Source organism: Aquarana catesbeiana, linkage group LG05 (genome assembly GCF_042186555.1).
Source record: "Aquarana catesbeiana isolate 2022-GZ linkage group LG05, ASM4218655v1, whole genome shotgun sequence".
Taxonomy (NCBI): Eukaryota; Metazoa; Chordata; class Amphibia; order Anura; family Ranidae; genus Aquarana; species Aquarana catesbeiana.
The window spans coordinates 295,197,012-295,210,676 of record NC_133328.1 but is presented as its reverse complement, the minus strand read 5'-3'; the positions used below and the strand labels follow the sequence as shown (position 1 = coordinate 295,210,676).

The window sequence follows — 13,665 nt, the reverse complement described above, 5'->3', positions numbered from 1 at the left end:
TTGAAGGTTCTATGGGCCTGTTCTATGAACTCTGATCTTTAGTTCTTTCCATAGATTTTCTATTGGATTCAAGTCAGGTGATTGGCTGGGCCATTCTAACAGCTTTATTTTCTTTCTTTGAAACCAGTTGAGAGTTTCCTTGTCTTTATGTTTGGGATCATTGTCTTGCTGAAATGTCCACCCTCGTTTCATCTTCATCATCCCGGTAGACGGCAGCAGATTTTTATCAAGAATGTCTTGGTACATTTTTCCATTTATCTTTCCTTCAGTGAGATGAAGTTTGCCAGTACTGTATTTTGAATAACAGCCCCACACCATGATGTTCCCACCTCCAAACTTCACTGTTGGTATGGTGTTTTTGGGGTAATGTGCAGTGCCATTTGACCTCCAAACATGATGTGTATTATGGCATCCAAAGAGTTCAACCCAGTATTTCATAGGCTTGTCTAAATGTTGTGCAGCAAACTTTAAATGAGCTTCAATATGGTTTTTCTTCAGCAATGTCTGTGTACACAAGGGCTCACTGTATACTATGTATCATTATATATGATTTTTAACTTTTGAATGCTCTATTTATGTACTGTACTTTCATAATAAACATTGTTATTTTTCTATACTTTGCTTTTTGTTTCGTATGCCTCTAAAGTCTGACCTAGGGATAATTAGCAAGTATCCCTTTCTTTTTTTGTTCCCCTTAGCCTACGGATGTGGCAATGTGAGTGCTTTCTTTCTTATTTGATGCATTATTTATTGTTTTCTTTAGAACAATTTTACCTGGTAGTTCCAGGTCTTTCTGAACCTCTCCACAAGTTGTCCTTGGCTCTTGGACAACTCTTCCGATAATTCTTTTCACTCCTCTGTCAGAAATGTTGCAAGGAGCACCTGGTCGTGGCTGGCATATGGTAAAATTATGTTCTTTATACTTCCGGATTATGGCCACAGCAGTGCTCACGGGCACATTCAGAAGTTTAGAAATCCTTCTGTAACCAATGCCATTGGTGTGTTTTGCAACAATAAGGTCTTGAGAGAGCTCTTTGCTTTTACCCATCACGAGATGTTTCTTGTGTGACACCTTGGTAATGAGACACTTTGCTTATAGGCCATCCGTTGAGGCTGAACCAGCCGATATTAATTTGCACTGACAAGGCAGGATTACTTTCTAATTACAGATAGATTTCAGCTGGTTTCTTGGCTTTCCATGCCTTTTTGCACCTCCCTTTCTTCATGTGTTGGAAATGTGGTGAAAATTTCATGTCAATAGCACCTTTAGAATTATATTTACCTAGAAAAATAGTGACATTTTCATTACCTATTTTACCGCTGTATGCAGACTGAAGTTGAATGGTACTTTAAAAGCTTCAACAAAGCTTGCTGAAATATCTGCAAATGCTTTGTCAAGCTTGATGTTCACACTGCTCTTATACAATAGGCAAGAATATGAACAGCAGAATGGCCTCATTAAAGATTTGCTTGGTATGGGAAATCTCAGTTGTGGGATGGGATGAATTATCCACTTATTACCTGCTAAAAAAAATAGTGCAAGTTTTTTAAAAAACATTTATTTTCCATCCAATGTGCTCCTCATGCTAAGCAAGTACCTCAGATGAATTTATGTTAAATATTATTGCCGTTTTAAGTTATAAACACATTATAAGAAAAGTGTGTGGGATTGTAGACCTTGGTTTAATTTCCTTTTTTCTTTTTTTTTATTACTTTAAAAAAAAAAAAAAAAAAATATATATATATATATATATATATATATATATATATATATATATATAAAGAAACGAATAAACCTTGGTTTCATTTCCAGTTAGCAGTTCTTGACAATATTAATATAAAATTCCAATATTTTATGGTCTCACATTTTACAGTAACTCCTATAACAAATGTGTTATGTGTTATTATCATACAACCTATTCGGTCATCAGCACACTCTTTGTTATTTGCTTTTATCTGTTACTTAAAGTGATTGTAAAGGTTTGTGTTTTTTTTTTTAAATAACAAACATGTCATACTTACCTTCACTGTGCAGTTCGTTTTGCACAGAGTGGCCCTGAACACCGAATTCTGGGGTCCCTCGGTGGCTCTCGCGGCTCCTCCTCTTATCAGATAACCCACTAGGAGAAGCGCTCTCCCGGGGGTTAACTTGTGGGCGCGCTCCTGAGTCCAGCATTTGCGTCCATAGACACGAATGCCGGACTCTGCCCCGCCCTCCACGTCATTGGATTTGATTGACAGCAGCGGGAGCCAATGGCTGCGCTGCTATCAATCTATCCAATCAGGAGACGAGAACCCCAGGCAAAGGAAGAGCGCATCTCCGCCAGGTGAAATTCCATGGCTCAGGTAAGTAAAACGGGGGGGGCTGGGGGGTCCGTGAATGCCAGGTGTTTTTTCACCTTAATGCATAGGATGCATTAAGGTGAAAAAACACGAGGGTTTACAACCCCTTTGATATTATGTATTAAAGAGGGAGTCCACCTACAGCAACCAAAAAAAAAAATATTAAAAGCCAGCAGCTACAAATACTGCAGCTGCTGACTTTTAATACATGGCCACTTACCTGTCCCAGGGTCCAGCGATGTCGGCAGGGGACGCCGAGAACCCGCTCGGTTCTCGGCAGCTGCTGCCGCCATCCTAGGTGAGGGAATCAGGAAGTGAAGCGTTGCGGCTTCACTTCCTGGTTCCCTACTGCGCATGCGCGAGTCGCGCTGCGCGATCTGGATGGTCCCCGCTATCTCTTGGGAGCTGTGTGTTACCCAGGAGACAGCGCGGAGGGACAGGAAGAGGCATAGACTCCCATGGGAGTCTATGCCGGAAGTGGATGCAATACCTGTCTTAGACAGGTATCTGCACCCCCCTCCCCCCTGAAAGGTGCCAAATGTGACCCCGGAGGGGGGGAGGGTTCCGAAAAGCGGAAGTTCCATTTTTGTGTTGAACTCCGCTTTAAGTACCTATGTTACCCAAATATTAGTAAAGAGAATGCTGCTGGAGATTGTGTATGCTACGGATCTTTATTGAGGTATAAAATAAATACTACGCTTACACTAATTTACATGAGCTGCGACTAAAAAGTAGTAAACCATATAATCTAATAAAATTCAAAAAGTCGCGCTAAAAAACTGAGAGTGGCAACAAACAAGTGCCCAAAAGCCTCATAAAAATATGAGGATAAGTAGTGGTCACTGAGCAAATATTTCAATGCTAGTCAGTGTATGAATGCACCATAATAAAAATAAATATAAATTTGTAGGACACAGATAATGCTTCCTATGTCCGTGAAAAAAAGGAAAAAAAGAAAACAGAAAAAAGAAAAAGAAACACTCAATAATGCGTGACTAGATGCAAACAACAAGTGAATGTCTCAAAACACTGAGGCAAAATATAATAATGTGACAAATATATATCTGTGCCAAAACATAAAATGAATAATCAGTGTAGAGATAAACAAAATTATAAAACCCAAAAAAAGTCCATGGCTGTACAGAAACGATAATGATTATAGTCCGTACATGCTTTGTAACACACATGCAAAACAAAATGATAAGTGTCCCCAAGTGCTGAGTGAATACTGGAACAAAAACTTGCTGTAGTGAAATAAGGTGCATAGACAGACCTCCACCTCTCAAAAACTGCTGCTTCTTACCAGAAAAAATTGGTCTCTTAGTTATAGGAGACCTGAAAGGGCGGATGGCTACAACCCCAGCCAGGGATCTGTACAACAGGCACTTGTCATCCGAATCCAGGAACTCTCTCCACCAATCACATCACCATGGATAGGATGTGTCCCCATGAAAGAAATAAAGTGCTCCACATAGCATAAAATCCAACGTTTTATTGAATAAAAAAGTAAAGATTGCACTTACAGAATCAGTAGCATAAAAAAACGTATAGGAAAGCCGGCCGGCTCCAAGGCAACCCGTGTCTTCCGGGTGTTCGAATCGCGGTGTCGTCGGGACGTAGCTCCTCCTCCCTACGTCGTTTCGTCACAACAGGACGTGGTCACGGGATGCGAGCAACGTCCCGACGCACCGCTTAAATAGACACACTAACAGCATCTCATTGCTAAAGAAGGAATTGAAGCGCCATCTTGCCTAAGGGAAACAGTATGGGCAAATACAAAGCGTTACCTCTATAATAGATGTTCAGGGTATAATGATAGTGTATGGATAGTCCCTATCGAGCCTATCATAACCAACACATATAAAGAGGAATTACAAGGCTGCTATTGAAAAAGATTCACTTATAAAAAGGAAAATCGATGCAGTCCGCTAATAAATTACTTTTACTTAAAGGATTATATATATAAATAAATTTATATATATCGCACACGCATAATTCTGTAACAGAATCATGTGTGCATACCCTGGTTGATCTTAATGAGGCTTAGTTTAAAAGCCCAGAAAAACAAAACCAAGGATGGTTTTAACGTCATATAGAGGAAAAACAGTAGTTAAAAAATATATTGAATTAAATAAATGGATCAAAATATAAATAAATATAAATAAAAAAATATTTTTCTTTTCCTTTCCCTTTCTTTTTCTTTCCTTCTCCTTCCCTCTTCTCCCATAGTTAGTGGGATAGATTCCATTACGTCCCGGGTGGGCAAATACATAGATTTCTACTTGCAACCATTGGTACGTACCATGAGGTCCTATGTTGAAGACACTCGGGATGTCATCAATCTCCTCTCGAATCATATACCGAGGGAAGGGATGATATTGGTGATGGCCGATGTCACCTCCCTATACACGGTCATCCCCCACCAATTAGGTTTGGAGGCCGTATCAGACCATCTTTACCTACTGTCTAATCTCCCTGAGGAACAAACTCAATTTATTATGTCGCTGTTGGAATTTGCAGCGACGCATAACTTTTTTGGTTTGATGGGAATTATTATCGTCAGGATAGGGGGGTTGCAATGGGGGCCAAATACGCCCCTAGCCTGGCGAATCTTTTCATGGCCAGGTGGGAGGAGGATGTCGTCTATGCCCAGCCAAGGCCCCAGGTGGCCTTGTGGGTCCGCTACATAGACGACATCCTCCTCCTGTGGGATGGCACAGTCTCTGATCTATCTGAGTACATGTGCTTCCTTAACAACAATGACAGGGGCATTCAGCTTAATTATGAAGCTAGTCTGAAACAGATCAATTTTTTAGATCTCACTATCTCCATTCATAACAATCAATTTGTCACTTCTACGTATTTTAAACCGACCGATAGGAACTCTTTCATCCCCCATGATAGCTGCCATCACGCCTCATGACTCAAATCTGTGCCTAAGAGCCAGTTTCTCTGACTAAAACGGAATTGCACAGATGTTGTCACCTTTCGGAATCAGGCACAAATCTTGACTCAGAGGTTTGTCGCCAAGGGCTACTCCCCAGACTTTGGACCAGGTTGAAAAAGTGGACCGCAAAGATTTACTTGTGGAGCGAGCTAAGGATCCGATCGATGCTTCGTTTCGTTGCCCTTTTGTCACCGACTTTACCTGCCAACACTCTAAAGTTAAACGTATTATTAATAAGTATTGGCATATCCTAAAAAACGATAGGGTGCTGGCATCTATTTTGCCAGTTAAACCGCAAGTAGTGTTCAGGGGGGCACCATCGCTTAAAGATAAAGTGGCACCCAACATTTTTGACCCCCCTATTTCAAGGCCCAGTTTCTTTTTGGAGCTGACAGGATACTTCCAGTGTAGGAGGTGTCAGGTTTGTTCGCTAAATGGTTGTAGGAGTAGAAGAACGGTGAACTTTACCTCTACTTGCACACGCAAACCCTTTACCATTGAGCCCTTTATTACATGCTCCACCACGGGGGTGGTCTACTTACTGCAGTGCCCGTGTGGCCTGCAGTATGTGGGCCGAACTAAAAGACCCCTGCAGGTGAGATTAAATGAGCACATTAATAATATCAGGAGAGGATTTACAAAACACTCTGTGTCAAAACATTACCTGACAGCTCATACCCGAGACCCCACAGGTACCATTTTTTTGGGTATAGACAAATTTAAGCCCCACTGGAGGGGTAGTGTCTTGGTGCGTAGCATCTCCAGATTAGAGATGGCCTGGGTCTATAAATTGAAGACCTATACCCCCTTTGGTCTTAATATCGATGTCGATGTTAACTCCTTTATAGACAATTCTTAGAGAGTGGGGGTTATTTCTGTTACCATCAGTCTTCTTTTTATTTATTTATACATCTTTCTTTACTTTTTAGACGTATACAGTATATATGAGAGTAATATCTGTTTTTACGGCATATATTAATGCTTTATGAATCGCTGTACTTTGAGTGCCCTCTCATTTCAGGGAAACGGTACCTTATTTTTATTTTCATTTTTCTAAAATTAATTTTTTTTAAATATCTTTTACATTTATTTATTTTTTACTGTGTTTTTGGTAATGAACAGGGGTTCGCCGGATGCGGTTTGGTGACCCCTGGTATTTTGGTTACTCTAAAGGGAACCCAAAAGGAAGATGGAAGAGAAGAGGGAAGGAGAAGGAAAGAAAGGGAAAGGAAAAGAAAAATATTTTTTTATTTATATTTTGATCCATTTATTTAATTCAATATATTTTTTAACTACTGTTTTTCCTCTATATGACGTTAAAACCATCCTTGGTTTTGTTTTTCTGGGCTTTTAAACTAAGCCTCATTAAGATCAACCAGGGTATGCACACATGATTCTGTTACAGAATTATGCGTGTGCGATATATATAAATTTATTTATATATATAATCCTTTAAGTAAAAGTAATTTATTAGCGGACTGCATGGATTTTCCTTTTTATAAGTGAATCTTTTTCAATAGCAGCCTTGTAATTCCTCTTTATATGTGTTGGTTATGATAGGCTCGATAGGGACTATCCATATACTATCATTATACCCTGAACATCTATTATAGAGGTAACGCTTTGTATTTGCCCATACTGTTTCCCTTAGGCAAGATGGCGCTTCAATTTCTTCTTTAGCAATGAGATGCTGTTAGTGTGTCCATTTAAGCGGTGCGTCGGGACGTTGCTCACATCCCGTGACCACGTCCTGTTGTGACGAAACGACGCAGGGAGGAGGAGCTACGTCCCGACGACACCGCGATTCGAAAACCCGGAAGACACGGGTTGCCTTGGAGCCGGCCGGCTTTCCTATACGTTTTTTTATGCTACTGATTCTGTAAGTGCAATCTTTACTTTTTTATTCAATAAAACGTTGGATTTTATGCTATGTGGAGCACTTTATTTCTTTCATGGGGACACATCCTATCCATGGTGATGTGATTGGTGGAGAGAGTTCCTGGATTCGGATGACAAGTGCCTGTTGTACAGATCCCTGGCTGGGGTTGTAGCCATCCGCCCTTTCAGGTCTCCTATAACTAAGAGACCAATTTTTTCTGGTAAGAGGCAGCAGTTTTTGAGAGGTGGAGGTCTGTCTACGCACCTTATTTCACTACAGCAAGTTTTTGTTCCAGTATTCACTCAGCACTTGGGGACAGATCTTTATTGTATTCTACAGCAGTGGCCAAAAGTTTTGAGAACGACCCAAATATTAAATTTCACAAAGTCTGCTGCCTCAGTTTTTATGATGGCAATTTGCATATACTCCAGAATGTTATGAAGAGTGATCAGATGAATTGCAATTAATTGCAAAGTCCCTCTTTGGCATGAAAATGAACTTAATCCCATAAAAAAAACATTTCCACTGCATTTGTGAAGAAGGCTTCAGGGTGGCCAAGAAAGTCCAGCAAGCTCTGGGGCCGTCTTCTATGGTTGATTCAGCTGTGGGGTCGGGGCACCACCAGTGTAGAGCTTGCTCAGGAATGGCAGCAGGCAGGTGTTGAGTGCATCTGTACGCACAGTGAGGCGAAGACTTTTGGAGGATGGCGTGGTGTCAAGAAGGGCAGCAAAGAAGCGACTTCTCTCCAGGAAAAACATCAGGGACAGACTGATATTCTGCTAAAGGTACAGGGATTGGACTGCTGAGGACTAGGGTAAAGTCATTTTCTCTGCTGAATCCCCTTTGCGATTGTTTGGGGCATCTGGTAAAAACCTTGTCCGGAGAAAAGGGGAGCGTTACCATCAGTCCTGTGTCATGCCAACAGTAAAGCATCCCGAGACCATTCATGTTTGGGGTTGCTTCTCAGCCAAGGGAGTGGGCTCACTCACAATTTTACCTTAGAATACAGCCATGAATAAAGAATATGACAAAAACATCCCCCGAGTGCAACTTCTCCCAACCATCCAAGAACAGTTTGTTGAGGAACAATGCCTTTTCCATTATGATGGAGCACCTTGCCATAAGGCTAAAGTGATAACTAAGTGGCTTAGGAAACAAAACATCGAAATTTTGGGTCCTTGGCCAGGAAACTCCCCAGACCTATTCTCCCATTGAGAACTTGTGGTCAATCTTCAAGAGGCAGGTGAACAAAAAAAATAAAAAACCCACAAGTTCTGACAAATTCCAAGCATTGATTATGCAAGAGTAGGCCGCCATCAGCGAGGATGTGGCCCAAAAGTTGACTGACAGCATGCCAGGGCGAATTGCAGAGGTCTTGAAAAAGAAGGGTCAACACTGCAAATATTAACTCTTTGCATAAACTTAATGTAATTGTCAATAAAAGCCTTTGACACTTATGAAATGCTTGTAATTATAGTTCAGTATATCATGGTAACATCTGACAAAAAGATCTAAAAACACTGAAACGGCAGACTTTGTGAAAATTAATATTTGTCATTCTCAAAACTTTTGGCCAGGGCTTGTACACTTTGATGTTTTGTTGATGAAATCAATCTTTTAAAATGATATTGTACAAGTTTCCGCTTTGCTCTTTTTTGTATGCCTATCTTTTTAATCCTGATTAGTATTATATATTTTAAAATTCAACCTTCATAAAATCAATCTTTTAAATTGATATTGAACAAATGTCGTCCTTGTTATTTTGTGCACGGCCTTCAACTCTGAACATAATATTTTATCTAATATTTTTGTTTATACAGTTGGCTACCTGAAGCAAAGGTTGTCCAGACAGCTCTCAACTCTGCTGCAAACAATGTTTATCAGTATGGTAGAGAATGGATTACTAATAAGGTAGGCATACATGTTTTGTTTTGTTTTTTTCTAGGCATTTTTAAAACTGTACTAAACCCAAAACCAAACGGCACTGAAAACAGAGTTGAAAAAAGCCTTAAGAAAATAATCTAATGCAGCCACCACATCTAAGAAAATTGGTAAGCTGCAATATAATGCTTTTGGGTTTTTGGGTTATTGCTTTATGTTTAAATTGGAATTGGGTTAATCCAAAAACACTTTTGCAGGGTGGCAGTTCTAAAAGGTTCATATGCAAGAGATGGCAGTCACCTGATCTGGCTGCTTTCAAAGAATCAGGCAACAATTATATATCTGTAAATCAGGTAGATGGCTGATGGCTCTCCAGAAGGAATAGTTGGTTTGAAAAAGTCTGAAAACCTGTTCTCATAAACTACTGTTGCCCCCTAGTAAGAGTTAGCAATTTTTCCCCCACAGTTTTGAATAGTGCAACCCCAATTCCAAAGAGGTTTGAACACTATGTAAAATCTACATGCAATAATTAGCAAATCTCAAAAACCCATATTTTATTCACAATAGAAAACATCAAATGTTTAAACTGAGAAAATGTACCATTTAAAAATCACATTGTAGATTGATGACAGCAACAGGTCTCAATGGGGCAGCAAAAAGGTGGCAGAGTACAAACCCAATTCCAAAAAGTTTGGGACAGGGCCCTGTTTACCAGTGTAGCATCCTCACTTCTTTTAACCACTTGTGGACCACCCGCATTGACAGGCGGCCCATACAAACAAAACGACATGCTGGTATATTACATAGTAGTAGGTGAGGTTGAAAAAAGACCATCAAGTCCAACCTGTGTGTGTGATCATATGTCAGTATTACCTTATATATCCCTGTATGTTGTGATCGTTCAGGTGCTTTTCTAATAACAGTTCTTTTTTTTAATTTTTATGTTACTGCCCGTTTCCAAGTTCAGGGCATGTGCATGCCCATCTGACATTATGATTGTACACAGCAGGAGTCTATCAGCAGGTCCCAGCCAATGATTCATGGCTGGGACCTGTTGATTGGCCAATCACAGCCCAGAGCCCTGTGCTGGCAATCAAGTAAAAATCAACACATATTACACAAATGAACACTTGTTGGGCACACCTTTTAACCACTTGATTACCTGAGATGTTAACCCCCTTCCCAGCCAGTGTCATTAGTACAGTGACCGTGTATAGTATTAGCGCTGATCACTGTATTAGTGTGACTGGTGTTGTCAGTGATGGTCAGTTCCCACTCCGTGTCAGATTTCCCGTCGCACTATCGCAGTCCCATTATAAGTCGCTGATCACTGCCATTAGTAGTATAAAAAGTAATAAAAATTCCAGTGTGTTAAATACCATACTTTGTAGACGCTATAACTTTCAAACCATTCAGTATACACGTATTGGTATTTTTTTTACCAAAGACATGTAGCAGAATACATTTTGGCCTAAATCAATGAAGAAATTAATTTTTTTTTTTTTTTAACTTGATATGTTTTTTTTTCAAAATTCAGAATTTTTTCGTTTTATGTAATAATAATAATAATTAAAAAAAACAAAAAACAGTGACGATCAAATACCACCAAAAGAAGGCTCTATTTGTGTGAAAAAAATAATATAAATTTCCTATGGGTACAGCGTTGCATGACCGTACAATTACCAGTTAACCACTTCAGCCCCGGAAGGATAATGACCAGGCCATTTTTTGCGATACGGCACTGCGTCATTTTAACTGACAATTGCGCGGTTGTGCGACGCTGTACCCAAACAACATTGATGTCCTTTTTTCCCACAATAGAGCTTTCCTTTTGGTGGTATTTGATCGTTTTTTTGTTTTTTTTTTGCGCTAAAAAACAAAAAAAGACTGACCATTTTGAAAAAAATAAAACAAACTATATTTACTTTCTGCTATAATACATATCCAAAAAAAAATATATAAAAAAACTAATTTATTCATCAGTTTAGGCCAAATATGTATTCTGCTACATATTTTTGGTAAAAAAAATTGGTTTGCGCAAAAGTTATAGCGTTTACAAAATAGGGGAAAGATTTAGGGACTTATTTATTTATTTTTTATTGCTTTTACTAATGGTGGCGATCTGCGATTTATAGTGGCACTGCAACATTGCAGCGGACAAATCTGACCCTAAATGACACTTTATGGTGACCAGTGACACCAATACAGTGATCAGTGCTATTAAAATGCATTGTTTTGTGTGGCACGGCAAACTGTGTCCACAGACAATGATTTTTGGAAGTATTCCTGAGCCCATGTAGTGATGTTCACCACAGAATCATGCCTGTTTTTAATGTAGTGCCATCTGTGGGTCTGAAAATCATGAGCATCCAATATTGCGTTTTAGACTTGTCCCTTCCGCACAAAAATTTCTCCAGATTCTCGTAATTGTTGGGTGATATAATGTAGATGATGATATATTTGAAGTCTTCACTATTTATGTTGAACATTATTCTGAAATTGTTTGACAATTTTTAGACGCAGCTCTTCACAAATTGGTCAACCTCAGCCCATCTGTACTTATGAGACACTCTGACTCTCTAAGTTGCTCTTTTTATACCTAGTTGTGCTACTGACCTGTTGCCTATTAACCTAGTTAGTTGCAAAATGTTCTTCCTGTTGGTACCACTTACTTTGTCAGCTTTGTGATGCCGTCACAACTTTGAGATGTGTTGCTGCCATCAATTTCAGAATTGCCTAATTTATTTCTTAAAATGGTACATTTTCTTAGCTTAAACATTTGACATGTTTTCTATTTTATATTGTGTTAAAATTTGAGTTTATGAGATTTGCAAATCATCACATTCTGTTTTTATGTAGATTTTACACAACATCCCAACTTTTTTTGGATTGGCGTTGTACAAACAAAAACACAGTCTGTCCACATCAGAGTGTGTTGCAGCACACTTTACCACTTTACCACTTTACCATGCATTTCAGCTTGCTGCCACAGTGTGTTACATGGTGCGCCGCGGTTCATCGTAGCACAGATACTTTCTGTGGCTATGCTGGGTGCCATTCAAAGTAAAAAGGCATTGCATTTTGCTTTGTGTGCTACCATGTGTTGCATTAACACATAATTTACTGTGTGTTACTGTAATGTGATGGTGTGAATGGGCGACTAGTAGAGTGTTCATGTACATTCAAGGGCCGAGGACGACAGATGTGGCGTGTCAATATATCTGATATATATCTATCTTTCTATTGCAGATCTAAGTCTCTCATGAATTTTTTTTCAGAAAATTACATTTAAAACTCTGGGAACTTCAGATAAGCAGGTCTCTTGTGCTCTCTGCTCATTTGGTAAAAAAGCTTTTAAAAATTCCGTGTGTAAAGCTGCCCATAAAAGGATCGAAATTTGGCCGGTTCAGCAGGGACCGGCAAACGTTCGATCCATGTATGGGCGGCTCGATCCAAGTCAATCCATCGATCAGCTTGGGTACAACCAGCCTGTTGGATTTTTCTACATGCGATAACCGCTTGCAGCAATCGTTTTCTGCCAGCTGGGAAGGCTGTGGCTTTTTTACTGCGGTAATTGTCTGTGGTGGGGAATTTTGTACAGATTCAGGAGGGTTTGGGAAGGTTAGTTGGCATTCGTTTTTTTAAAGATACACCTGTACGTTAACATTGCAAATATTTTTTTTGTGCGTAAATTATGAGTTGCAATTTTTACTTATTTTACTTTACAACATCAATAAATACATTGACGTAAACCTGTGCTTTACTAATTAAGCAAAGGTTTGCTTTAAAGCCTCTCTAAAACCCAAAAACGAACATATAATATATTGTACCTTACCAGTCCTTGGATGTAATAGCTGCATTATTTTTCACTTTTCAGACTAAGAACATTTTCAGCAAGTACAGAAAATACATGCTGATTTTGTCAGAAATGCAGAGCTCTTGTCTCTTTTTGTGAGCTTAGAGTGTCACTAAACCTGCATCATAGAAAACTCACTTAATAACTCAATAACCGCTGTATTACATGCTGTTCATACTCTGTCACTATGAGATTCGTTTTCTGTATTCTGCAAAAAAACTGGTTGATTTTGCTGCTCTCTATCTCCCCCTTCTGTTCATGTCCCCAATTCAGCTAGGGATTTTGCAGCTGTGGTGGCAACACTGCACATGCTCGGTTTTCAGCGAGTTTCTATCCTGAGCATTTCTTCCCTATTATTGAGCAGCCCATGTGACTCAGTTTCTTCCCTCCACCTGCCCACTCACCTACTGGATCCCTATCTTTAATAGGACCTATTTGCAAGAATACTGTCTTGTTCATAAATAGTTTGAACTGTATTTTATACTTCTCAATTCCAGTGCTTTGTATTTTTGCCTTAACGCAGTTTTTCTTTTATCTTAAAAGAGATGTATGTTTTTTCTTTTTTCCAGAATCATACTTGCCTAGGTGGATGCAGCATCAGTCCGATGCTGCATCTGTCCCCCGGCACCTCTGCACTGAGAACCAAGCGATTGAACCTCGCCGATGGCTCGGTTCTCTCAGCTCCCCTAGCAGAGAGCCGCTGACTGTCAGTCAGCAGCTCTCCGCTCTGCTCCCTCCATGCTCACTGGAGCGCTGAGC

The 13,665-nt window shown here is 39.7% G+C and overlaps 1 protein-coding gene across 3 annotated transcripts in view; it reads left to right on the top strand.

Moving 5' to 3' along the window:
* TMEM245 (transmembrane protein 245) overlaps positions 1-13,665 on the top strand; it is a 254,346-nt gene that overhangs the window by 152,508 nt on the left and 88,173 nt on the right. For all 3 annotated transcript variants that reach the window (XM_073630782.1, XM_073630783.1, XM_073630784.1), the window contains one exon: positions 8,990-9,080. In XM_073630782.1, the coding sequence (XP_073486883.1) occupies positions 8,990-9,080 (91 nt within the window). The remainder of the gene's footprint in view (positions 1-8,989; positions 9,081-13,665) is intronic.